The sequence below is a fragment of the Nylanderia fulva genome, unplaced genomic scaffold (assembly GCF_048542155.1).
Source record: "Nylanderia fulva isolate GAGA-0341 unplaced genomic scaffold, ASM4854215v1 Scaffold1, whole genome shotgun sequence".
NCBI lineage: Eukaryota > Metazoa > Arthropoda > Insecta > Hymenoptera > Formicidae > Nylanderia > Nylanderia fulva.
In genome coordinates, this window is record NW_028189192.1 from 1730297 (window position 1) to 1757491 (window position 27195).

At 38.8% G+C, this 27195-nt stretch overlaps 1 protein-coding gene across 3 annotated transcripts in view; it reads right to left on the bottom strand.

Moving 5' to 3' along the window:
• Positions 1–27195, bottom strand: part of LOC114939107 (uncharacterized) — a 215468-nt gene that overhangs the window by 17704 nt on the left and 170569 nt on the right. For 2 of the 3 annotated variants that reach the window (XM_085488866.1, XM_085488838.1), the window contains 6 exons: positions 22557–22686; positions 20974–21964; positions 19446–20605; positions 17679–17954; positions 8459–8772; positions 7673–7983 (listed from right to left, as the gene is read on the bottom strand). In XM_085488866.1, coding sequence (XP_085344992.1) covers positions 7673–7983; positions 8459–8772; positions 17679–17954; positions 19446–20605; positions 20974–21964; positions 22557–22686 — 3182 coding nt within the window. The remainder of the gene's footprint in view (positions 1–7672; positions 7984–8458; positions 8773–17678; positions 17955–19445; positions 20606–20973; positions 21965–22556; positions 22687–27195) is intronic. The other variant, XM_085488897.1, reaches the window with a different exon arrangement.

The window sequence follows — 27195 nt, forward strand, 5'->3', positions numbered from 1 at the left end:
AGAGAATTTCAAATGAAAGAGAGCTAGTCTTCGAAACGCGAAGAAATGCAAGCGTATAAAAAAATAAAAAAGAGTGTGCGTTGTATAAAATAACGATGATTAATTCGCGTATTAATATACAAAACTATTCGATCAATCGATCAGTCAATCGATGACACATTTTTCCTATTCGACATTCGCTGCTTGCGATCAGCAGCAAATCTCTCCAATCAAATTATAATCGATGAAGGAAATCAGCTGATTTCTGTCAACGAATAGATAGCTGAGTCCGTTCGTTGACAGAAATCAGCTGATTTTCAAATATGCAACTTTAAATGTAAAAAATGGGTCGAAATTTGTATATAATAAAATACTCGGGGTTTTATGTTCGGAAATCTCCTGAAATATCTATAAAGAAATTATTGCAGCGTAATGTATCGGAAACACACACAGTTGGTACCCGGGTACTTACACATTGATGAATGGGTGAAAAATTACACATTGACAGAAGGATTAACGGTATGTTACTGGATCGTCAGCGGTTCCTGGCTACTGGATCGAGTATGGCTCTTTTAACGGGCCGAATCCACCTGCGGCCGTGAAAACTGAGAGCTCATCGTTCGTATGACTAACGGCATGTGCAACGATCGTCATGTCTCACGCAAGGTGAAGCGGTGGAATTAATGGAACCTAGACGCATTTAGCCTTCAAACGGAAACGAAAACGACCTTGCCTCGTCTTTCCGAGAGATCCAGTCATCGTTATGTCCAACGAAATTTTCGCCGTCACGTTAAGGACGATAACATTGTCCAAGGGAGGCGAGTTTTATTCTAGGTTTTGAAAATGTATACATATAATATATATTTTATATATTATATATATTTTATACATAAGTATATTTTTTCTTTTTATTTCATTTTTATTTTACTTAATATAGAACAAAAATTATAAATTATAATTTTGGTTCTATATTAAATAAATTTTGAAATAAAATAATGTAGAACAAAATAAGAAACGTAGAAGAAAAATTATAATTTATAATTTTGTTCTACATTTCTGGTTAAAAAAAATTTTTTATAATAGTTTGATCGCGCTTATTAACTGCAGAGAAATTAATTAATTTTTTCGAATACTGACCGTGTCGAACCGACGATGACGAGGTTCTAATTTATAAACTCGACGTAATCTCGGCGATAAAATCGGCACGTCGAGGCATTTTATTTCGTAAATTGCACAGATTAAAAGCTCGCGACATTTGACGCGATTTGTCAAAAATGTTATCGGTGATCTTAATTCACGAGGCTGGTCGCGCCAAGAATAACGTCACGCTCAGGTAAACAATGATTTCGCTCTTAAACAGCGATCACGCTTCGCACATTTTTCCGCTCTAGTCGCATGGGCAAGGAAAAACAAGAATACTTGCTGCAAATCACATCATGTGCTCTACTTCAATCTCGACCAGGTTGACGAGAGAATAATTTCTCAGAAGATTGATTCCGAGATCTAAATTATCTACGATGTTCGCCTACGATCATTAAATCAATCGAGAGACAATCGTCCACAATTCATATCTCTGAATGCAAGAGATGTAATGACGGGAGCGAAAAAAATATCTATGAATAAAAAAATTGTAGTTCTGTCAAACGACTTTATTTAACCCTTCTGTCAATGAACAGGTAGCGACTTAAAATGTGTCGAAACTTTTCTTTGAAACCAAATACAAAGGCCTTTGTATTCGGAAACTTCTTACAATCTAAAGAATGTTCAGAATGTCAGCTGGTGTAAAGAAACTCTCGCAATGTATCAAAAATACATAATTGATATGGGGCACCTACCCGAGTGCTCCATAAATTGACAAGAAATGATGCAAATCGGCAGAGGGGTTGAACTGAAGGAAGAGAAAGAGAGAGAGAGATTAATCGAAGCACTCTAGAGTTCGCACGAAAAATGGTAAAAATTCCAATTTTGCCGTTCGAGTCCGCGGATTCCGTCAGAAAGACGCATTTTCCGTCGTCGTCGTCGAGGTCGGTGAATGCTCGACCGTGATGTCGGCAGAGGTGGCATTCGCTCGCGATGTTGGTAGACGGGCCAGCAGACGGGAGTAACGATTGCCACCCACCACCTCCACCGGCAGCACCCTCCTTGACGAGAGGGATGCTCGCGCCCTCTTGGCCGCTCGCACCCCCGCCAACATCCACCGACATCCACCACCTACTAACCGATCGAAAAACATCCCCCTTTCGGATGGTCATTCCTCGCAACTGCTGCAAGCAAGACGCTTGTGTGACGTTCCATAAAAAAAAAAATAAAATAAAATAAAATAAAATAAACCGCGTGACCGGAATCTGTGGGCTTTCTCGTCCGAGGATCACGTACTTGAAAGAGGGTATATCGATAGCGATAATAATACTCGATTGGAGATGCGCAAATTTTTCGACAAAACTTCAACTGAAAGTGGATTAGTTGACTCTAAAAAATTTCGATATAATTTCAACAGCTGGTTCTTGCAAGGTTTTGAAAGAGATTTTCTTGATTCTTGTGAAAATTCTCTCATCTTTCTTTGAAAATTAAATTAAAATCGCGCAATCTTTTGCAAATTATATATGCAAAACGAGGATATAAATGTCGAGAAGAAAATTTTGCACTTTGTAGAAGAAAAAGTGCAATTTTTGAGGATGCATCGGGCGCGGAAATTCGAGGAAAGAAGGGGTTGCAGTGTCCTTTTTAATTGCACGGTTCGTAATGCTTAGACTTCCCGATCGATAGTCAGCCCGTGTGTCATCTCGCCTTAATTCGGATCTCCGTGTCCTTGACTGACGCGAGAATTCGCGCGAAATTATTCATCACCAGACGAATCTACACGCTCGAATCACGCATACAACACGCACACAAATGCGTCTATCAAAACTTATCGGCCACGGTCGAGCTATCCTGTCTTTATTAAAGCTTTTATAGGCCTTAAATATCTTACAGGGAAAATCTAAACGTTCTTCCAAAAGGATCAATAAATTAGCGAGATAAATCAGAAATTTAAACGTAAAATTCTTCGCTTGTTTTGATCTGTGCGAAAAATCCAGATGAACAATTCGAAGTTAAAATTTTCCTTCTTAGGAAACCGATATCAACTTATTACGATTCCTGTAATTTTCTCTTAAAATTCACCCTGAAAATCATAGTAATCGTGGAAGAACATACATATACAATATATTGGAAGAATTTTATAAGAGTTTCTTTGATTAATATCTTTTTGTATCATAAAAAATATTAATGGAATATAATGGAAGAAAAATATTAATGCAAGAATTTTATAAGAGTTTCTTTAATAATATCTTTTTTTATCATAAAAAATATTAATGGAATATAATGGAAGAAAAATATTAATGAAAGAATTTTATAAGAGTTTCTCTGATTAATATCTTTTTTTATCATAAAAATATTAATATATCTATCACAATAAAACATAAAAATATGTTCGATTAATTTTACTATGTTTTTATTAATATTTTTTATTGTGGTAAAAATATTAATTACAGAAAAACTCTTATAAAATTCTTCCAATACATTTAATTAATATTTCTACCACAATAAAAAATATTAATACGTACTATAATAAGATAAAATATATTCGATTAATTCTACTACAATATGCACATACGAATATTTTTTATTGTGGTGAATATTAATCAGAAAAATTTTTATAAAATTCTTCCAATACCATATTGTCTTACGATTACTATGATTTCTGGGACAAGTTCTAAGAGAAAATTCTCTCTGTGTGTGATATAGTACGAATGTAAAGCTTTTATTTTCACCGCGAGACAAGTTGCTTTATCACATATACTTTATCACGATTACTGTTATCGATTATCATCTTATCCAGGTATTTTGGAATTCAGATACTTGTGCAGTGAAAGTCATAAACTGTCGGATTTATTTGACTCATCGCTTTCGAAAGAAACTTATCCAAAGGTACTTATTGAGCAAATATTTCAAGGAATCCGCGCAAACGCACAAAGCGAGGAAGCTTAAGTCGAGAACAACTCAACAGAGGTATCGCCGAAAAAAGACTGCACGATACAATGTCGCGAGTGCATTAATCGCTGTGTTATCGCCGACCGGTTATTTATAGAGCGCAATGTCGATAGGAAAAGAAATATAGAATCGAGCAGAAAGACTCTAAATCTCAAAATTCTGCGTGTAAAATCAAATTGACTGAAAATGTTTATCTTATCTCATTCTCAAAATTCTCGGAAATTATCTTTTTTCTTAATTAATTATAATTCAAGAGCGCATTTGCAAGTAAGACTACACAGAGAGAATTTTCTCTTATAATTTATTTATGTATTTTATTATAAGAATCTTTCTTATAATTTATCCTGAAAATCATAGGACAATATAGTATTGTAAAAATGTTATGAGTTTCTCTGATTAAAGAAATATTTACCACAATAAAAACTATTAATATCTACGACAATAAGATAAAAAAATATGTTCGATTAATTTGACTAATCAGAGAAACTTATATAAAATATCTTCCAACATCATATATTGTCCTATGATTACCATGATTTTCAGGATAAATTCTAAGACAATTCTGTCTCGAAATGTTTCCTTAGATTAAAGAAAAAATAAAAAAAAAATCATTTTATTCTCGCTCTCTCCTTGAATTCCGTCAAACGTACACGTGTGCCGATCCGCGAGTCCGAGTTGCGCGCGAATCCTAAAATTTGACAAGATGTGCAGAGGAGTCGCGCGCGCAGGTCGAAACGCGGAAATATTTGCGGATGAACCTACGTCGGACGAATCAATAACGGGAACCCTCGGGTGCGAAGGAGGCACCTCGGCTGCCTCGGCAGCGGACCCGCGCGCGGGGATGTCCCACGCACAATGCTCTGCGCGCCCCCTCTCGGCCGCGAAAGGAAATCCAGTTTCGTCGGCGGGCGCAGGTAGTCGCGGAACCCCCGAGATTTCTCTAGGATGACGTTTGTTTTTCTCATCACAAATTACACGGACATGCGTTGCTCATACTTATCATCATCAAAACGAAGATGAGCAGGTTTAGATTTATACGGAAAAATCATTAACAATAACGGAGCATTATCCCCCATTTTGAACATTCGCATTCGAATATAGAAAATAATTGTATATATACAATATATAGGATTATGAACGAAGATGAGCAGATTTATATGGCGGAAAATGGAGGAAAAATCATTAACAATAAGGGACCATCATCCCCTCCATTTTGAAACATTCGCGTTCAAATATAGAAAACAATTTTATATGCAGAATATATAGGATTAATCTTGTAGGAGTGTGAAAAATCTGACTTACAGTTAATAAGGAGTCTTCGATGAAGGGAAAAATATTGGAACGCGAGGTGCCGGTTCAGCAGTTACGTCACTGGTCGAGGATAAGGCGGACGCGGGACGACTGGCAACGTGTAACATGGCCGAGGCCTTGTCTCGCTCTCTCTCTCTTTCTCTTCCTTCTCCCTTCCTATCACCGTGTCGTTCGAACCGCGCGGACGAGCTTTCAAGGTCGGTCACATTCAGCTGGAAAATCGCTAGGCGAGACGCCGCCAGGCGGCGCCACGTCACGGCGCTCTCGGAACACGTGGTGCAACGGAAGTCGCGCGAGTGTCGGGGAGGGAGAAGCAGGGGTGTCACTTGTTGCGACAGATATTCCCTAAAGATCTGGGGACAAGCTGTGTTCGGATTCTACGAGATGCTGCAGGTATTTCTACAAAATCGATTTTCAATTTTAATTAATCATATCTTGAAGCTTTTGAATAATCGTATCGTAATCATAGAGAAGGATTAAAATTGAAAAATTGATTTTGAGATTCTCAACTAAGATTACATTACCTTATGTCGATAAAATTGATACTTCGATGAGCTACAAGATTTTGTAGATTATAAAGTTATCAGAGGTCGATAACTATATTTTTTGTATATACGATTTAAAATTTTGTTGTGCATGTATAAATTTGAATATTTGGGGACATTCTATAAATACAATCCGCATTAACAGATATTCGACATTCAACGTGATATTCATATCAAATAGAATATATTGAAAAATTCCACACGTAGCATTCTTCGCATTCTCCATTCCCCAATTCAACTACTTATTAAACATGCAGTGTATTTATTACTACATTATAGAGAAAGGATCTCAAATTGATTAATATATCGTATCGTTTTTAATAAATTAAAAATATTATAAAGACTGTATGTGTAGAAAGAGTTGCTGTAGAAATATTACATGCGACAAATAATGGAATGTATATGAAAGAGATGTAGAAAAAGTAAATATATTTAAAAATATCAAAAGACAAAGAACTGAGTATACTTGGACATTTTTAAATATTTGATCATTGTGTGATAAACATATTTCAATCAAGACCAGATAGAGAAATGTGATAAAATTTTATCTCAAACAATGCAAGATCATTGTCAGTGTTATATGTAGGAAATATGTTGAGATAGCAAATATTTAGGTCATTGACGTAATTACTTTCCTATGACTTTATTCTAATAAGAAACTTAGAAGCAAACATTCCAAAGTGTCGAAGAGATAGCATCAAATTGGTGGCACTCAAATGCCACGAAAGGTCACACAAGATACTAGTTAGAGAACTCTTCCACAGGTTATTTATCAAAGATTACGAGCTTTCAAATAGTCACATGTGTGGAAAACACGACGTATATGTGATTTGTTAGAACGATAATGACAATAAGATAAAAATATTGACTGATTGTGCAATGATATTTATTTATTTCTTTAGTTTTACTTCATTTTTAAATTTATTTTAGTTAAACATTTACAAACGAGAGTATATTTATCCATTAAATTCAATTATTTTATTTTACTATAAATGTGCAATGTTTAAATTATTGTTATTAATTTGTTCGTGTTGAAATACATAAATGTACTGATATAATTATAAAGCCATCACATTTATTCTCAATTTTAATTAATATATGAAAATGCAATTTAATTAATATTATATTAAATTAATATATAAAAATTTTATAATTTTCTTTTTAACAAGTTTTAGGATGACATTTTTTGAACACAATTGCAAAGTATGCATACATATACATATATAACAAAAAGTTATTATAATTTATAGGAATATTTTATCATCTCAAATGATTTATTGTAATATGAGTAATATTCAAAAAAATAATTTTCTCTCCATAAATTATTACAAAAAAATATATAATTTTATCATATATTTAATTCATAGAATTGTCACTTATCACTCATAAAATCCTTCTTTCAGCGACTCCCGAAATCATGTCCACATTTGCATCCCAAGCAACGTTCCACGATTCTCCGGCAGTACTAACTGTAAGTACGTATACCAAGAAATGATTCTATATTAGAAATTATAGATATTATAGAAATCCTCTGTTATAAGAATCCTATGATATCCATTTTTCCCCTCTGCACGCTCTATTGAAAGAGCGTTTGAGCATTAGATTTGATAGCACAACCACAAAAAAGAAAAAAAAACGAAAAAGAGAACCGTGAAATCATCTCAGGTGTAAATGGGGATCCAATGATTGTCCAGGCGGTCACTGTCAGGCGACGACGTCGTGCTCTCCACGTCTGTGTCACGCGCTCACGTTCAAGGCGCGGTGCGTTCACTCTTTTTCTAATAGCGCAAATCTCCGGCGCTTACCTTTCTTGATGAGCAAGCTAGTGACCCTCCGTAGCGCCTCGCGAGTGCTGGAGGCGGAGCTGTGCTTACTTTGGCCGAAGTATTTGTTGGGCGTGATGTTCGTCGGCAGGGTCAGCGGCTTCCTCTGGTCCCCGGAACCGGGTAACCGTGCGTCATAGGCGTTGTTGAGTCGCTCCAGGTGCTCGATCGACGCCGGTCGCGGCTGATTCGTCTTCCTCGTGGGATACCATCCGCGATTCGGTCCCCCAGCCAGCCGGAGTAATTCGGTGCCGATTATGGCCTGCTCCAGACCGGGATTGTTTCGCCGATAGCTAAAAGTGTGACGTAGCATGAATAATTTTGCAAAAAAAATAAATCTACAATTTAAATCTAGGTCGTCCTTTTCTCTCCTCTTCTCGAGGGAGATAACCCAGCAAACACAGTATATAAATGTTATATACTCAAGCATGTTACATGTAACGTATATGTTAGTTGTAATTTCCCACTCATAGATGTAACATTTTTAATATTACATATATTACATTGTAGTTATATTGTCATTATATCCCAAGATAGCACTGACTTATCAATACATCAATGTGCTATTTGGTATATAATTACAATATAACTACAATGTAATATATGTTATATTAAAATGTTACATCTATGAGTGGGAAATTACAACTAACATGGATGTTACATGTAACGTACACGTTATATTACCTGTTATATTCCGTTTTATTATAGCAATGTAACAATTATATATCGGTGTTTGCTGGAAACGAACACCCGGATGGGGATGCTCACCCGGTAGCCGTGGTGGGTGCGTACCAGCCGGGTTGCCGCCTCGACTGCGTCGGGTTGCCAGCGTGTTGGGGTGTTCTAGGGATGTCGCTGCCTCTGGCGAACACCGGGGTCTCCGGTAGAGAGCACGACGTCTGCATCCCGGAACCGGTGCTGGTGGTGACGCTGCCGCCTCCACCGCCACCGCCACCTCCGCCACCGCCGCTGCTACCCCCGGAGGAACATGCCTCTGCCGATGGCGAGTGCCTCTTCGAGAAAGGTCGCCGACGGGAGGGTCCCGGTAGATCAGTAGGCAGAGTCCTTCGTTCCACAGGTACCTGGGACAAAGAGAAGACTCGTTAATGAGAGAATATACCAATAAAATTGTATTAAAAATAATTATTTTGTCATCTGGGAAAGTACTTTATATATCTTTTAATAAACCGATATTAAATTAAATGACAGTAATGTTAAGTTAAATTGAAAATTTAAAGTTTTTTTTTACAAATCTCACATTAATAAATAGCTTTCTTCCTAGAGCAACTGAATTCCTTACGTGTTTGAGATACAGATAATTCGGATGATTGATAGATGCTCTCTTCGAGTGCTCCATCTCCAACAATTTTGACAAAAATATCACCTTGGGCTATTTTGCTGGTACCGCGGTACTTGAAGAGAAAAAAGATAACGCGAAAAAGGGATGCTGCCCCTTTCCTTTCATAAGGATTTTACCACCGCGGCAAGGATTATAATTATTGCGTCGTAAATCATTTTTATCGCACTCCATTCGAGCATCGCTGGCACTAGAAAACCCTTGCCGCAACTTTTATTGCGGCAATAATTATTAACCGAATGCGCCGCATTTCGCGAACTTGTCGCGAGACATTTTACCTTACGAAGAACGGCATTTAATGTAGGAATAATGCATTTCTGCGTATAAAGTTAGCGATATTTTCTCTGACACATGATTCGGTTCGTTCATATAGAATAGAGAAAATTAAAGGTCGGTCGATGTGGGCTTTAAATTTTTATTTAGGAAAAGCACTGCATGAACAGGTACCCAGGTACACCAAAAGTAACTTTAAATGTTAAAATATGTGATCCTGCAGCATCCAACACTTGGGATTGTTCGCCTTTGTTGTTAGATTATTAAAATTACCGCGGTCGACTTCATTCGCGAAGTGAAAGTCCGTGGAAAGGAAAGAAAAAAATGGGAGGGCCAGAGGGAGGCCAATATCCCTAATGAAAACTTTATGCAGTTCAGCCAAACTCTTTTCTTCGTAATCCCGACAAACTTCCCTCTTTGTCCGCTTCTCCGGGAATGTGGTGGAGTTTTTCTTTCGCTCGTCAACACAAAGTCTCGACACTGACGGCGTATAAATTGCGCCTTCGTACCTCGCAAGAACTGTCGACGTTTGTTTACATCCTGCTGCACTGAAGGAAGGGGTTGTTTGTTACCGTCAATCCGGGGAGAGACGATATGATCCAAGAAGAGTTTTATCCTCCTATCACGCTATCAAACAGTACAACATCCCGCGGAAAACTCGGGATGGTAGATTTTTCCTCGACAGGTCGCACATGCATTTTAAGATACATGAAATATGGAGGAAGATAACGTACGACGAAGAAGGGCAAATACCAATTTCGGAATATTTTCTAACAGTATCTTCCCTGTAGTCTCAAGGCTTTCGCACAAACGTCGACTGCTGCAGAGACTTCGGAATTAGACGAATAAGACCTATCCCTGTAGAAAGAAGCAACTTAATTCGCGAGATCTTTTTTTTAGTACACACTCCAATTAAAGGAACGGGATCTCGGAGCGCCCGAGGTGTACAAACTTATTTATTCATTCATTCCGTAAGATGGCGTCGAAAGACCAGGGACCTTCCTCGGCGCGAAAGCTTTTATTTTCATTTCGCGTTAGTAAGTAAAATGAATTCGGGTCATTTACTCGTCTCGCTCGTCCTTTTCCAATTAAGAGATTTTAAAGTATCCCCCCACCAGAGTTGGCAAAATATCAATTAAATTTTTTAAAATTGAACAAATGATATGAACAGATTTAATTAAAATATTTTGAATTGACGATTAATTTTAGAAATATTAATTAGAGATCGTTACAATGACGATTGATATAAGCTAGATTAATCGAAGATCGCTTAATTAACGATTAATATGATCGAAGTCAATTGAAGGTTATTTAATTGACAATTGATATAAACGAAATTAATCGGAGAGCGATCGATTAAACGATTAATACAAGCTAATTTAATCGAAAGTTTTTCAATTAAACGATTAATATGAGTTAATTTTAATTAGAAGTACTTGGAATGGACGATTGAAAAAAAGATTCAATCGAAGACAATTCAATTGACAATTGATTTGAGCAGAAGCAATTAAAAAGTATATAATTGACGATTAAATATAGCAAATTTAATGCGAATCTCTTCCATTAATGATTGACTTAAGAAAATCGATATAATTTCTCTATTTTCATTAATTAACTATGTGTAACGATTAATAAAATTTAAATAAATTTAATCGAAGATGTTTGATTGATGATATAACATGACTGAATTTAAATATTTATATTAAATTATTAATTATTAAATTTAAATAACCTTCAATTGACTTCAATCATATTCGTTAATTAAGCGATCTTCGATTAATCTAGCTTATACCAATCGTCATTGTAACGATCTCTAATTAATCTTTCTAAAATTAATCGTCAATTCCAAATATTTTAATTACATTTGATTACATCTGTTTGTAATTAAATATCATAATTAATTTAAAAATAATTAATTAATCAGCATCTCTGCCCCCCACATTCTATGACCTTCTTCTTTTCTCGTTTCATTATTCGGATCGAAGGTAATTGCGTCTCGCAGCTGGAGAAACAAATCTGAATATAAAAGTAAGCGAGTTGGATGTCGAATATTCTCTTCCTCTCTCTCTCTCTCTCTCTCTGTCTTTCTGAAAAACTTTCCGTGTTGTAATCTGTCCTCTGCGTCGCTTCTTCTCTTCACTTCTGGCAAAGTTACTTGTCTGGTTATTCGAAGTGACTCGTTGCAACAAAGTTTCGCTGACGCAACGATGTTAAGGGAACGTGTAGAAGCACGTATCCCGTGACAAAGGTTCGATAGATCACGTCTTCCCTTGTGTAAAATTATCACGTGCGGCGGAGACATTGATCTTTAAAATAAAAAAATTAAAAAATAGGGGGACACAAGTTTATTAAAAATGAAAATCTATGAGCTTTGTGTAATTTTTTGGCGCACCAAAGAAAATTTCTGCCCTCTGCATGACTAATCAGTTTCAAAAGCAATTAATTTTTTCTCGAAATTGACGCATCAAAAATATATATATATATATCGATACCTATATTAATTCTATCTGTAATAAAAATTCGATTGCGATATTTTATCCTACAGTCGCAGCGATAAAATAGAATTTTAAATAAACCTCGTTTATATTTTTTTGATGTACGCGAGGGATGGGAAATGAAATACAATCCGCGAGTGTATAAAAGAGGGAAAAATTATACTAAAATATCGATGACGTGTCATATTATTTTGAGATTTATATTCGGAAGTTATTAAGGATTTAAAATTCAGAGGATTCCGAAGAATCGTGCGCCCCAACGGTATAAATAAACGAACGTCTCTCACAGAAGAGCAATCGGTCTCCTTCGAAGGTCTTCGTTCTCTCGAAATACGTCTTTCGAGTCTCATAACGCGATTGAAGGATGTACTCGATCGTAGGAATAAAATGAGATGATGAGGGAGGGGGTAAAGGAAGGATAAGACGAGAAGGGCGGGTCGGTTTTCCTCCCTTTCCTGTTTTCATCTCTTTCGAAGGATCCCTTTCAAGCTGCATAAGATATCCGCTTTCCTTCTTCAATACACGATGAGATATAATGCAGAAATAATTTGACCCTTTCGATGAATCTATGCATAATCGATCCGGCTCAGTTTATTCTCTTCGGATTGTGCAAGGGATGTGCGGTTATATATATATATATATACACACAGAAAAAAAGAAATCCTTGATTCAAGTATATTTTTATTCTTGAACGCTATTTAATTGATTTAAGCATAAAATGCTCTGTAATCACAAATTTTCATTTGCCTTAATAATAAATAAGTTTGTTAACCACAACCAAATGGTCGAAACGTCGTGAAAGTATTGAATAAAATTCTAGTTACGTCGAAATCAATTTTGTCAAGTTTAGAATAAAAATAGTACAACTTTCCATTGAAAATTACAACGTAAAAATCTGTAACAAACCCATATCATTTGTCATGAGAATAAGAATCTATCAGTGCGTGATCTCGGTTAAAAGGAAAGATCTATATGACACACCATCCCTTGTAGGTACACACGTCGTTTTGCCATTGTATTATGCACCCCTGTCTGGGAACCAGGAATTGGGATGGAAGCCGACGCGAAAAAAAAGGAGAAAAATTCGCGAGGGAAGAAAACGGAGTCGATAGGAAGCTCGCTCTCATTGTGGCTGCAAATATTGGCAATTTTTTTTCAACGATACGTTCTTGAAACCGATCGAGCGAAAGCTCGGAATAGAAGCTTCGAACAGGGGTTCTAACCGATCTCTGATACAGAGCTTATGCGAATACAGGATCTAAATGCCGAGGAGGAGGAAGGGTCGCATCCCTGTAATCCTGCCGTAGATAGAATTCAACCTGCGCACGAATTATATCGCGAAGATACCTTGCGCAGAACAACCCTCTACAGGGTGTCTCCGAGTTATCGCGTCGGTTCTTATTCGTAGTCGGAGATTATGTTTATGTCTCCCTAAATTATCTCTTCTTTCTCTTTTCGTTCGCGATAAATTCGCAGATCCCTCCTGATTTCTCTAGATCGATGGATCTCTCTCTAAATGAAATTATACCTTCGGACATGGAATTTGAGCAGGGCTTAATTGTCGAGAGATTCAAGTTCGAAAACTGAAAGTAACTTAAAATTCCATTAAAGTAGAAGATCCACTTTTGAAGTTTCCCGAACTTTCGGTTCCTCAGAATCCAATGAGCGTGTTCGATGTGGAAAATTTAAGTTACGGGAAAATGTATATGGATTTTTCTTCTATTATATATATATAGCATTGCAGAATTTCATTTGTTACGTGTGAGAGACAAAGAGAGAGAGAGAGAGGAGAATTAATTAATGGCTGATCAGTGAAACGTAAATGAAATATTCTTAAACCGAATCAGTAAAAATGTCGCTGCTTTAATCGCGTTCAATTTAAGAGAGTACCTTCTTTTTTATCTCTATTAAGATTTTTACTTCGGAGTAGAAACTTACTCCGTAGTTTCATCTTTCACCACTGAATCTCTAGAGTCTGGTGCAATTCGCGAGTTATTGCGCCGATAAAGCGCTTCACTCCAACGATGAACGTCGGTCATTTCGATGATCGAGCACTCGGCGCAGAAGGGCCTTTTGCGATGATGGAGAAACGAATGGAATATCGCGGGACTATCGGCGAATTCATTTTTCATAAACTCCCGGTTCCTCGATTACAAAACTGTTATTAATTTAAGTCGGACAATATTCTACACTCTATAAGTTGCCTCTTCGCGATTATAACACGATAGGATTCGATATTTTTAGATGTCACGTATCTGTTTTGCGTATCGATATCGTAGAAAAATTCTTCAGAGATTTTCCATTCGTTTCTCTCGATTCTTTATCTTCTTGTCATCTCGCAGGAATTTTTCTTTTCCTTTTTATATATCGATACACATCGAGATCTGAATTTCTAGTAACGTTGCACGAATAAAAAAAAGAAGGGAGAACAAACTGATGGTATGCGAAATGTCGCGATAAAAATTGCAGGGCGGTCACAGGGAACGAAAGAATTTTACGGCGAGAAAACGGAATAAATCTGTTTGAAATGTATTTAAAGTCGAGAATGGGAAACGCAGGGGTTTGAAAGATATGTCGTCGCAGGGAGCGTTCCAGGAGAAATTCGACTATATCGTTTTCTCGTGGTTGACATGTATTTGAATATGTAACGAGTACGCGCGATTGTTATCACACGGTAAATATTGTTCCGTTTGTATTCCTTGATCTTACCCCAAAAGAACGTCGAAGAATAAAACATAATTCTAAGTACACGGAGAGAATTCTCTTTTAGAATTTACCTTGAAAATCATGGTAATCGTGGGACAATATGAAAGAATTTTATAAGAGTGTTTCTGATTAATATTTACCACAATAAAAAATATTAATAATATATAGTAAAATTAATCGAATATATTTTTTTATATTTTATTGTGCTGGATATTAATATTTTTTATTGTGATTTTCAGGGTTTTTTTTTATTAAGATTCGATTCTTACAGGATATTACAAAATGCACAAATTGAGAAATGTAATTGCTAAAATATACGAAATGTACTTTTAGCTTTTTAATTTAAATAGTTTTCATTTTTAAAATTAATTACTCTATTTTTAAGTATTTTAGATTAACACATCAATTTTAATATATTTAGTATATATTTGATATATTATGTATATAAAAATAACTTTTCCTTCACGACGTAATATTATCAGGATAAAAAATGTGAATCTCGAAATTCTAAAGAAAAAGTTCGGAAGAGAATGTAAAATTAAACGCAAGGAGAGATTTTTATCCTTTTGTACGCGATACGCAACTCGTTGCCGATTGTCAAGAATCACCCTTTAAAGTATCCAAAGTATTTTAATTAACGAAAGATCCCCAGTTTGGAAACCAAACAAAGAATTCCAACGTGTCTGGATTAATCCCGACAATTCCGAGACACGTTCTGCCGTATCGAGCGAATCTGCATCACGCGTTCCCTCGAAAACGCAACCCTCATGTCCTGCCTTTTTCATTATGCACAATGCGCATAGAGAGACCGGGTGAAACACGGACATTTTATTTATCATGGGGACGTCCGGGTCCCCAGTCATTCATCGGCCCTCGCAGCCTCCCAGTCGGTCCAGCAAACGAGACAATACGCGAGCGTCATACACAACGGTGGAAAGAACGACTGTTTCTCCCTATTCTCTGCGTTTTTATCCCTGTCTATACCTTTTTCCAAGGACTGTCTGCTGCAGGAGGGTGCGATATCTCGCCGGGGCGATCTCATTGTCTCTCTCTTTCCCTCGACGTACTGATAACTGTATAAAATCGACGTGTTGACGTGCGTAACGACCCCTGTATCATCATTGATAAGTAATCCGATCGTGGATACAAGCGTTAACGACCGCGATATCGTTTTCAGCCGCAGACTTCATCGTGGCGGCGGATATCGTGATGTGCTCTCGCACTTTATTTATCGTGGAAGAGAAGAGATTCGTAGACGAAACTCCTCTCTCTCTCTCTCTTCTATGAAAATCAATTTGCGTTGAAAGGGCCCTCCGGGGAAAATCTTGCCCGTTACGAAAATTACGGTGGCTGGCGAATGACAATATGTCGGCGAATGAAAGGAGAAAATGAGGGTGAATTAGCGTGGGAGTCCGATTATTTCCCGGAATGGTCGTACACGTGTGTTCCTCCCTTAGCTAGTCTTTGTTCTCACTTTTCTCTCTCATCCTCCATCTCTTTGATTCAATCTGGCAAGGTATAATTTCTTTTTCACCCTTTTTAAGTGTTGCGTAAGAACACACGGAAGACACGTGTCGTCTGAAGGAATCAATTGGATTAATGGATGCAGATTTGTTTTGCGGATGTTAAATGCGCGAAGTATCCGATATGCATGGCTTTATTTACGTAATATCATCCCTTAGCTTCTTTGCGTTGAAATTATTTTATCTAATTTTTTTAATTGTTACGATACGACTTATTCAAACTAAGTGTCTCCTTATTTTTTCGATGAAAAAAATTGGTCTTTTAAAAGAAAAATTACGATGCGTATAATATATATATAATAAATATATTAAATAATTAGAGAAAAAGCTGACGACATATTTATGTACATAACGAGACAAGTAACCGATGTACTATAATTAATTATTATGTGCATTTTGACAAGATACAATAAAAATCGTTGAATAAAAATTAAAAAAAATTACATCTCGATGATCGATGTTAATCATTCGTCGGTGAATTTCGAACGATACTTTATATTATTCAAGTCCATTCGGATTATATCAAATTTGATACGTCGACACATCGGTTTATACCGACCATTCGTGATCAAATTTTCATACCCGCGTCAAAGTTTCACGTATGTACATATTTGGACGCGCCTGCAGAATGAATCTGTGTATATACAGGGTAGTTTTTCCGGCGCGATGTCTTTCCGTGTCATCGATTCGTGGTCCCGAGCGCAGTTTATGCCGAATGTTGCACTTAACATGGGGATATTCCTCCGGTATACAATGAGAGTACATCGTAGTATTTTATTACGGCAATACGAGAAATTGGCACGTCGCCAGTATATTTATTGCGTTCTCTTTCTCTTTCTGCTCTCTCACTCCTTCCTTCATCTCTATTTTTATCCCCGGTGGAAGCTATTTCCAGCCCTCTATGGAAGTCGGTGGCTTTTTCCCTCGAAAGCCACGTGCCCTCTTGCCAGCACTTATTAGTGTTTTTATATATCGTGTCATAGAATTTACGCGTTTATAAATATTGTAAACTTTTACACTAAAAATATTAAATAAAAATCTATTTCCCTCCCTATATATAGAATATTTGGAAATCACTATTGTATTCTTTTAATAATGGATTCTGGAATTTGGAAATTATTTTTCCTAAGCAAAAATGTCGAGGTATCAATAATTTTCGAGTTACAAATTCAAGATTGAAAAGAAAAGATGCTCGCAAACTAAACTTTGTGGAGTTAAAAGGCTAACAAAATTATATTCTTCAGCTAGTTTCAGGTAGAGTTTGCTTTAAAAGAATTTTAAGCTTACACTCACAATTAGTTATAAACATAATAAAAGAATGAAAAGAATTGGAAAAAGTGATGATTCTCTCGACATTTCGCTAAAAAAAAACTCCAATTCCAATTGGTCAGAGAATATGCTATTATAAGAAGACATCTGATAGTTTTGGAAATATAATAAAATTATAAATTAATGAAGCTATATTTACAATTTATATTATATAAATATCCTACAAATCTGTTATTATATATGTATGTATAAAAAGACACCCAATAAATTTTAGAAATATAATATAAATTTTAAATTAAATAAGGCATATTTGAACAGAAATGCAATAAAAAACGCGACTTGTTGAATATTTTCAACCAACTCACCTCTCGCCTGGAATTACTGGTGGTCGGTGTGCGTCTCCCCCTGGAGTAGCCGGCGTCCATGGACCTGGTGTTCAAGGAAGCCTGCTCCTTCGGGTCGATGACCGGCGGGACACGATGAGGCGGCACCCTCGGCCTGTACTCCACGGTCCGGTTGTGGCTTTTGGACTTTGGCGGTGTCATCATGGCACCTTGACCGGCGTCCGAACAGCTCTCCTCGTCGGCCTCTTCGACGGGCGAGGGCGGCAACGGTGGAAACTCCATCACTTCGACGCTCACCTGACGAGATAATAATGCGGTTGAAACGTCATCTTTGACGCGGGAGAGAATCAATTTATTCAGGTAGCGCGGTTTGAAAATTCAACATCTAAACATTCGTGATTTCTGTTTGATCGCACATTTTAGCTGTCAAGTTTTGCGATAAATAGTTTGAAAGATTATAATAATTAGAGACGTTATAATCGAATGAATAGCTAAAATATCAGGCATTAATGTTGTCATTATCAAATCTTTTCTCCGATGAGTGGTAAACGTTTTGAGAGATCGGCACAAAAAGCTTTCGACTAACAGAGGCTGGAAATGCAAATTTCCAATGGAAACTAGTTTGACCCAGAAACAGTTAATCGATGAAGGACTCTTGTGACGATACGCGTATGAATAGCCATTCACCTGGATGATTGTTCAACGAGTTTGAATATTTTCATCGACTCGTGCATTGGATCAACAAGGGCAATTCACAACTAAAAAATTCATGGCAAGCGTACGTTTACTCTCGAGAAATATCTAACGAATCAAAGATTATATATTTATTCTTTAAGAATTTTAATGGAAACAAAAGTATCTCGAACAGTCGCAATTCATTTATTTAAGCTCGAATCATTATTAATTACTGTCGTTATGTAAGAATTAATATTCCAGAACTGAACGAGCTAATCAAGATTGCAAATCATATAATTATAAATTCTGATATAAATTCTCTGAGAATTTGTCTGATTTCTTCTGACACATTATTTACAATTCTTATCAATATATTTTAAAGTGAAGATTTTCTATTGAATATAGTGTATGGAGCATATATCTTAGTATTTTTTTCTATTAAATATCGATTTATCGTCGTTAATTTTACACAAAATGATGAGAGCAATAATTGCTTACTGTAATAACTAAAACTGTAAACTTGAGCAATTGGCGAACTGCTTGCAATATAAAAGCAAAATTATCAAAAATTTTTAGAAAAAATTCCTCGAGCCCTAATAAAATTGAATTCTGATTTTCTAAGAAAAAAAAAAGAAAAATCATTTCCTTCCAGGAATTTCATTTTTTTCCGAAGAGTAGATACCTCGATCGCGTGCGATAAAAAATGAATTTTTTACCATAGCCAATTATATGTGGGAACTAGTAAAAACGGATTCGCGTGCAGAGAAGAAGGGTAAATCGACCCCATAGTTACTTCTGCGGTTCATGACGAGAAATATGGTACTGTTGCGCGGCATCGCTAATGGAATCCTATATTACAGAACTACGCTCAATTTATATATGGGGAGGCGCTCCGGTCTCAGCTGCTCAGGTGCCTCCTCCACTATCACGGCTTACGCCGCGTATCCTCCGTATATATTTCCTGTCTTGCATTTTTCACGATGTGGATGCATCCTAGTAGCCCTCCGCCAGAAGGGCGGAGTCTTTATTTCAGTTTCATCCGTCTCGTTCTCTCTCCGCGTTTTGAGTGACGCGAAATTGGTCCTCCTGACCCAGAGTAATTCGTCTACCTACCTGGAACTCCGGATTCTTCGAGTCCTCCAGAATGGCATCGATTACGTTCTCGATCTGTTTCTGATCGTTTTTGTGGCTCTCGATGCCATTCTGACGCAGACGTCTGCCGGACGAGTAGACGACGTCGGCGACGCCGTTCAATTTTCTCCGATCGGCAAAGTCCGCGTCCGAGCTGGCCTTGGACGTCTCGGAGTCGGAGCTGTACTGTTGTGACTGTTGTTGCTGTTTGCCACGGGATCTGCTGTCGAAGGGACTGCCGTCGACCATCATCGGTTTCCGGTCGTGTATCGGTTCGTTATCGAAGCTGTTGCGCTTCGAACAGCTGTTCTGCCTCAGATCGCCGTTTCGCCAGCGCTTGCTCTCGCTGTACGACTCGCTATTCTTCACGTTCTCAATCTCCTTGATCGCATCGCTCACCTTCTCCAGCTGCCGACGGTTCTCCTTGAGCGCCTTCTTCACGATCTGATCCTCGATCAACAGATTCACCGGGATCTTGGAGGCCAGTCGCTCGTCGCTCACCGCGGCCCCGAGTTTTTTCCTCGTCGCCTGCGGTTCGTCGAGGTACGACTTGCCGATGTCCAGGTTCGGCGCTGTCGGCAGAACGTTGCAATCCCTCGTTCGATCGTCGTCGAGCGGCGACGGCGGTAATCGTGGTAGCTCCAGGTTGTCGCGTTCCTTATCCTTGTCGGAGATATCGGACGTTTCCTCCTCCTCCACGGTAATCTCCAGCTGGGCGCGACTGTTGGCATCATTGTTGATCGCCGGCATCGAGACGACCCGGATGAGATCCGGGGGTGGCACCGAGGCCGCGAATTCCGGCGGCGGCTCGTTCAGGCCCTCGAGTTTGCCCTCCTTCAACAGACTCTTGATGTTGTCGAAGGTGCTCGAGTATCGCTTCACGTCCGACAGTCGACCGTCCTCGCCGTTCTCGAAAGAGAGACTCTTGGTCTTGGTCGGGGTCTTCGGCAGAACCTTGCGCTCCTTCTTGCGGCCGCGTCTTATAACGTACGTGCCGTTCTTCGTGAGCTCTTGCGGCCGTATCTGATCGAGATCGTTCGTGGACGAGTCCGAGTACGGCGAGATCAGGTCGTCATCGGTCGTCGATTGCCGTGGATCCTGCCAATCGTCGAAGTCGCGCAGCTTCGACGCGGAACCTACGCCTGAAACGGATTTATAATCATTTATTTATAATCCTTTATTTGTTTCCTCGGGATAGCTAATCTTCACAATTAATTTTTTTTAATCAAGTTCTAACAATACACTTAATTTTGAATCATGTAAAACTTTTCCAATATGTTACATGGGTCAGCTGTATTAATATAATAATATATTGAAATATACATTGATAAGGCAGACACTGTCGGAATTATATTCAGCAAAAAAAAAAAAGAAAAAAGAAATTACTCTGTCTCTCTATTAGATTGAAAGAAGCTTTCCGCTGAACTGTGTAATCTTACAATTATCACTACAAAAGCTTTCGCTCTATTGTCTTTTCTCGAGATAAAAGAAGCGAGGAGGAGGCACTTACTCGAGACGTCGCTGCTCTTTCGTCGTCTCCTGCCGACGACCTTGGTGCTACCGGGCGCGTACAAAGGATCGTCCTCCAGGGACACCTCCCAGGCGATGGAGTGCCTCTTGCTGATGGGTGGCGGTGGCGGCAACAGCTCCTCCAAAGAATCGTCGGAGAAGCGTTCCTCTTCGGACTGCGTCCTGAAATCGGCCGAGTTGCGGGCGGAGAAGTCCGAGTTCCGGGTGGAGAAGAGGTCGGAGTAGCGTTCCTCGGAGCAGCGGTCGGACATAGGCGCGGAGAAGCGCTCGCACGAGTCCGCCCGCGAATAGGAGACGAAGTCGAGGTTCCGGATGGAGAACGGGTCGGAGGTCGGCACGGACACGTGATCGTTGGAGCTCGCGCTCGCGACCGCTATCGAGAAGTCCGAGTGGAAGCGCTCGTTGGACGTGGAGTTGGCGCGGGAGAAGTCGGACGAGTCGCAGTTGGCGCGCATCGAGAAACGCTCGACGCTGACCGAGCTCGAGCGGGGTATCGACGAGCGACTCTCGGACTCGGAGTTCCGGGAGAACCGGCCCTCGCTCGAGTCCGAGTCGTTGCGGCTGCGGCGACCGCGCTGTGCCGCCGACGACGACGTCGTCACGTCCTTCGTCCCGTCCGAGCTCCGGTTCATCAGCAGGCGGTCCTCCACGCTGCTCGACTTCATGATCTCGTGGTTCTGCTGACTCCGTTGCTGCGACGAGTGCTTCCTCGCGCGATCCGGGCTGTCCCGTCGCGGACGGCTGTCCAGGTTGTTCGCGTCGTCCAGACACTCGTCCGAGGAGCGGCGACGCACCTCGCGGTGCTTCTCCACCGCGCTCGGGTTCGTCCGCGGCGGGATCCAGTTGAAGGACACCTTGACGTCGTACGGCAGACTGGCGAACTTGCTGGGCGGACTGGGCAGCTGGGCCAATCGGAACGACTCCACGGTCCCGTTCTCCCAGCCGTAGGGCCGCTGATGCCGGGTCTTGGGCTGTCAAAATTCATTCGATTCGTAGAAACATTCGATCGAGCGTTTCATCTAATTAACTTTGAAGATTAAGGGTTTGTTATTTATCATCTGCATGAATTAAAAGTATTCTTAGATTCTTCCTTCTTAATCTTTTTAACAAAGAAATTCATCAAGAAAACGATTCCATTATTTCCAAAAGACGAGTCTCGCCCTTATATCTTCAGAATGGACACTTTGACATTTTATCGCGACGATATTTCAACTCGCTCCAAAGAAACGCGGAAAATCCCGTTGTATATCGCGATCCGCTCGTTGGAAGCTCACCGAGAGTGTCTCCCATCGTTCATTCCAGCCCGAAACTGGCGCATTCCGCGACGAAATCCTCGATCGCTCGTGATCGAGGAGATACCAGCGACGCGTCTCGCCAGCTCCTCCGAGTTTCGATTTTCCGCGTTCGGCATCGTAAATCGGCATCGTTACGACGAGCTCCGACGAGAAAGTCGCGAGATTACGAGCGTCCGATCCGCGGAACGTGCGTTTTCGGGCAACTCGCGTCGTCGTAAATAAACCAAGTTATCGGAGACGATCAAAGAGCTAGCAAGATGGTACTCACGAGAGTAGTCTGTGTGGTAACGGCGTTTCCATGCCGCATCATGCTCTCCTCCACCATCCACTGTTGCCGGCCGTTACCTCGTCGCTCCTGGGCCACGACGTTTCTCTTGGACGAGTTTCCCGGGGAAACCCTGGCAAACGAGACGAAAATGGGATAGAGATACGGTATTACATCGCCGATCGAACCTCGCGTGATTCTCCTAAAACTCGTATGTAATTTAACCCTGCTACCGATGCACCCGGGTACCCAAGGTAATTTTCAATGTTAAAAATACGTCCGAAATCAAATACAGAAGATGTTTGCATCCGAAACTTGTTAAAATATGACGGAAAAAGAGATTCGAGGTTCCCTCCTATAAAAAATGGTTGCAGTAGTCGAAAACGTGTAATTGGTACCCAGGTATACTTTGATGTAGGTAGATCAAAAATTATGCATTGTTGACAGAAGGGTTATTTGTCTTCAATATTTAACATCGGAATGAAATATCGGACATGAGAATCGTTGAAAATTCGCGAGATAAATTATTTATCAATCTGTTGTTTTCTGGGTTGTGCTGTTACTTTATAATGTTTGCTTTACTCGGTAATTAAAAAAATGTTCTCTCGCAATGGAAAGAACTCGCGATATTTAAATGTTAAAAATCTGTCCGAAATAAAATACAAAGGTGATGTTTATATTCGCAAACTCGCTAAAATATGACGGGAAAAAATATACGAAGCTTTCTGTTATAAAAAATTGTCATAGTAGTCGAAAACGTGTAATTGGTACCCAGGTATACATTGAGAGGAAGATGAAAAATTATGCATTGTTGACAGAAGGGTTATTTGTCTTCAATATTGAACATCGGAATGAAATATCGGACATGAGAATCGCCGGGAATTCGCGGAGTAAATTATCGATGTGTTGTTTTCTCGTTGTGCTGTTACTTTAGTAACTGAAAAAAAAGTTCTCCGCGATGAAAAGACGCGGAGTTCGCGATATTTTCGTATGGCACAGGAATGCCAAATGTTTGCAAAACTCGCATGACAATACATCATCAGAACGTATGTGCGTGTGCGCGCAAAGAGAGTAAAGTTTTTTATCCTATTAACCCTCTTTCGACATATTTCCAAAGTTACCAAGTTGCCGAAGGGGAACGCAATAAATTCAGAGAGTGTCCGCGGTCGAATAACGGAGTCGATGGAACATCGGGAAAGAAGGGATAGAGAACATTGGAATAAATTTAGTCGAGATTTGTCTTTATGTCGGCCAATCAATTTTTTGCGTTTTTTCCTCGTTTGCTTTCCAGCGAGAGAGTCAAGATTATTGTCAAATTCTGATGATTCGCTCGATAAACTTGAATGCATATAAAAAGTAGGGCAGAAAAATTATGCGATTTGAGCTAACATTAAGAAAAGTTAAAATTGATAAGAATTACAGAATTTAATAAAATTGTTTTATGTAAAAAAAATTAAAAAGTAAAATACTGAAAAAAGAGTTCTTAAGAAGTTCTTGTTAAGTTTAATTTTCAAAAAAAATTTAAATATAAAATTCGTTCATACAGAAATATTTTAATTAATATCATATAAATCTCGATCTGAATTCAAATTATGTAAGATTTTAATAGTCGAACAGACTCTAAAATATTAAATGTCTTCATTTCATTTTTATCTTAATTCAATATCGAGGTAAAATTTAAGAGAATCACAGCACGCAAATGTAGATTAAAGCACATTTTTAACACGCGATTTGACGCGACGTGGACGAAGAAGCGTCTCAATCGAGCGTATGTACGACATGAAGAGAGTGAACGACGATGCTGAAGAGCGATCGATCGATGCTCGACTTCGGTTCTTTTCCAGTCGATAAACGTTGCCTTTCCGACGAAGGCGCCGAGGAAGATGGTGCCCCACGTGATAACGCGATTCCCTTCGTGTTATTTTAACGTTATGCGGTCAATCGTCCGCAGTACGACCCATCTTTGCATCTAGGTTGCAAAATTCTCTTGAGAAATACGTCACTCTCAGGAAAATCTATTGCCGAGGAATTTGTATAAATTTTAATATCAAAGCGCAAGAATCTGTCAGATAAAGACGCGTGTTCCTGCTATTGCGATAATTAAATAAATAGTAAATCTTGACTAATTAAATATTATTGCGACATAAGTAGAACAATTATTTAGACAAAAGAGTGGAATAAAAAAATAGACAATTTATTTTGTAAAAAGAGGGACATCGCGAGAGAAAACATTCGGACGCTGTGCAAAGTTCGTGGACACAAGGAAAGAAAAAAAAAGAAGGAAAACCTCCTTGGCGCAAAACAAGTTTACCGTTGAGACTTTACTTTATACTCGAAAGGGAGAAGTCGTGCTGATTTTCTTGCGTCGACGACGACGAGACGGAGAAGCGAAGGGACCGTTTTGCCGGAATGACGAGCGTTCTCTACGGAGAGGTCTTCCAAGATAGGAGGAGAGAGAGTCTGCATTTCGAGGACGGCGGAGCTCGAATGCACTTCGCAGATGCTTCCTCTCCCGCGATAGAACGGGTAATAGGCATGAAACGCGGTGATTAGGATCGACAGGTACAACGAGGATGCCGTCGACGACGGCTTAAGGACCCTGCGCGTCTAACAAGAACAATTCATGGCTTCGAAAGTCAGTCAGATAGGAGAAACTGCGAATATCATGCAGACAATATTTTGCACTAAAATCTCTATCAAGATCGTGCACTTTTCGCGGAAAGAATTTTCTCTTCAAATTTTAAAAAAATCGATAATTGTGGGACAATATGTTATTGGGAGAATTTTATAAGAGCTTCTCCGATTAATATATTTGTATCGCAATAAAAAAATATTAATATCTACCATACATACAATGTGAAATATGTTCGATTAATTTTATTATGTACATATTAGTATTGTTTATTATGGTAAATATTAATCAGAAAATAAAATTCTTCCAATACCATATTGTCCCCCGATTACCATGATTTTTAGGGTAAATTCTAAGAGAAAATTCTCTGTGTACAAACTAATATACATATATTAATATTCTAAGAGAAAATTCTCCTCGTTTAAAAATGCATATGATTATTTTTTGTTCATACAATATAATTGGAATTTTTTTATATAAATGTATATAAATATATATATATATATATATATATATTTATAATTTAAAAAAATATATACATATAATTAAAAAGAAATCTCTGTGTCTTTGAATAAAATTTCCATTTTCAACATTTGACAGACATTTGAAGTATATTAAATTACATTGTTATAATGGATCGATTAATGTTTAAATAAAATAATCCAGGTCGAGAGCGAGGTCATTTCTTTCAGTCGACTCTGCTTTAAGGAGCACTCGTCAGCGATTGCGAGCGAGCGTGCAGGTGCGTTTTATCGATGCAACCCGGTGGAAAAACGGCGAGAAACCGGCTGTGCTTGCTCGTTTACGGCGAGGCAAGTGGCTGGAAAATTTTCGCAACGCCTAGAAGTGGGTCTTCTAGGTACTAGGCGACTAGAGCCGCACGTTGATGAAATCGGGGGTAGTTTTCCGGAGGAACGAGCGCCTGCAAAGGGAAAACCGAGCAAAGCTCGTCGTCGTCTTCGTCGTCGGGTGCACTTTGCGCCGTCGAGGAGAATGCAATCGCGAGTTATGCGAAAGTAGCGCGAATCTGTGGAGAAGAGAATGCGAGAGAAGACGGAATTTAACTTCCGGTTGCGAGAGGAGAGGATCAATCTTGTTTCAAATAATGCGCCGAACAAAGTTCGAAGGGAACGGCGATGATGGAACCCTCGGAATGGCGTCTGCTCTCCTCATGAAACCAAGTTAGGTCCAGAACTGAAACCCGAAGCTATAAAAAAGTTCGGAGAAAGATGGACCCCGCCTTCTCGTTACGGAAACGGAAGTCCGTTCTCTCGTCCTTGAAATGCGCAAAGGGGACTCGCAGATGTCCGAGAGGAGGACACCGAAAGAAATTTAAATGGAACTCCTTTTAGCTTCGAAGGAGGGAACTCCATGAGTTATATCTGGCCACCCGTTACGTGAGCGAAATTATTTGCAGCTTTGCGAGATGTTTTTTTTTGCTATAAAGAGTTTTCTCGCACGCGACGTTTATTCCAGACGCGGCTTCGTTCATCTAAGAGCATCCCGAATCTGTAAACGCAATTTGTAAGTTTTCATATCAATTTAGAGGGTCGCGCTGACATGCAATTTTAATGACAGATCCCGACAGAGTCGAAAATTTCCTTCAATTTTCAACCTCCATTTCCTCACAGTTATAGTTCCTAGAGGATATTTTAATAAATTTAATTTATACAGAAATTTAGCTCCTATTCTGTATCTTAAATAAACGGTAAACATATCATTTTTTTTTACTTACAATTAGAGATTTAAAAAAGAAGCTTTTAGCGCAAAACTGTGTTAAAAAATCCAACTGTGTTAAAAAAATCAAAGTTCGATTTATTGATGACTTTCGACTTTTCCTTTAAGGAAATTTTCAGTATTTAACATTAATTATTTTGAAAATGATTAAGATTACGAGAAAATAAAATCAATTTGAACCTAATTTTAAAATCGTAAGATTTTTTAAAAATTATAACATGTTAAAATATAATCCAAAATTGTTTATGCATTCAGTATTATACTTTGAATTCG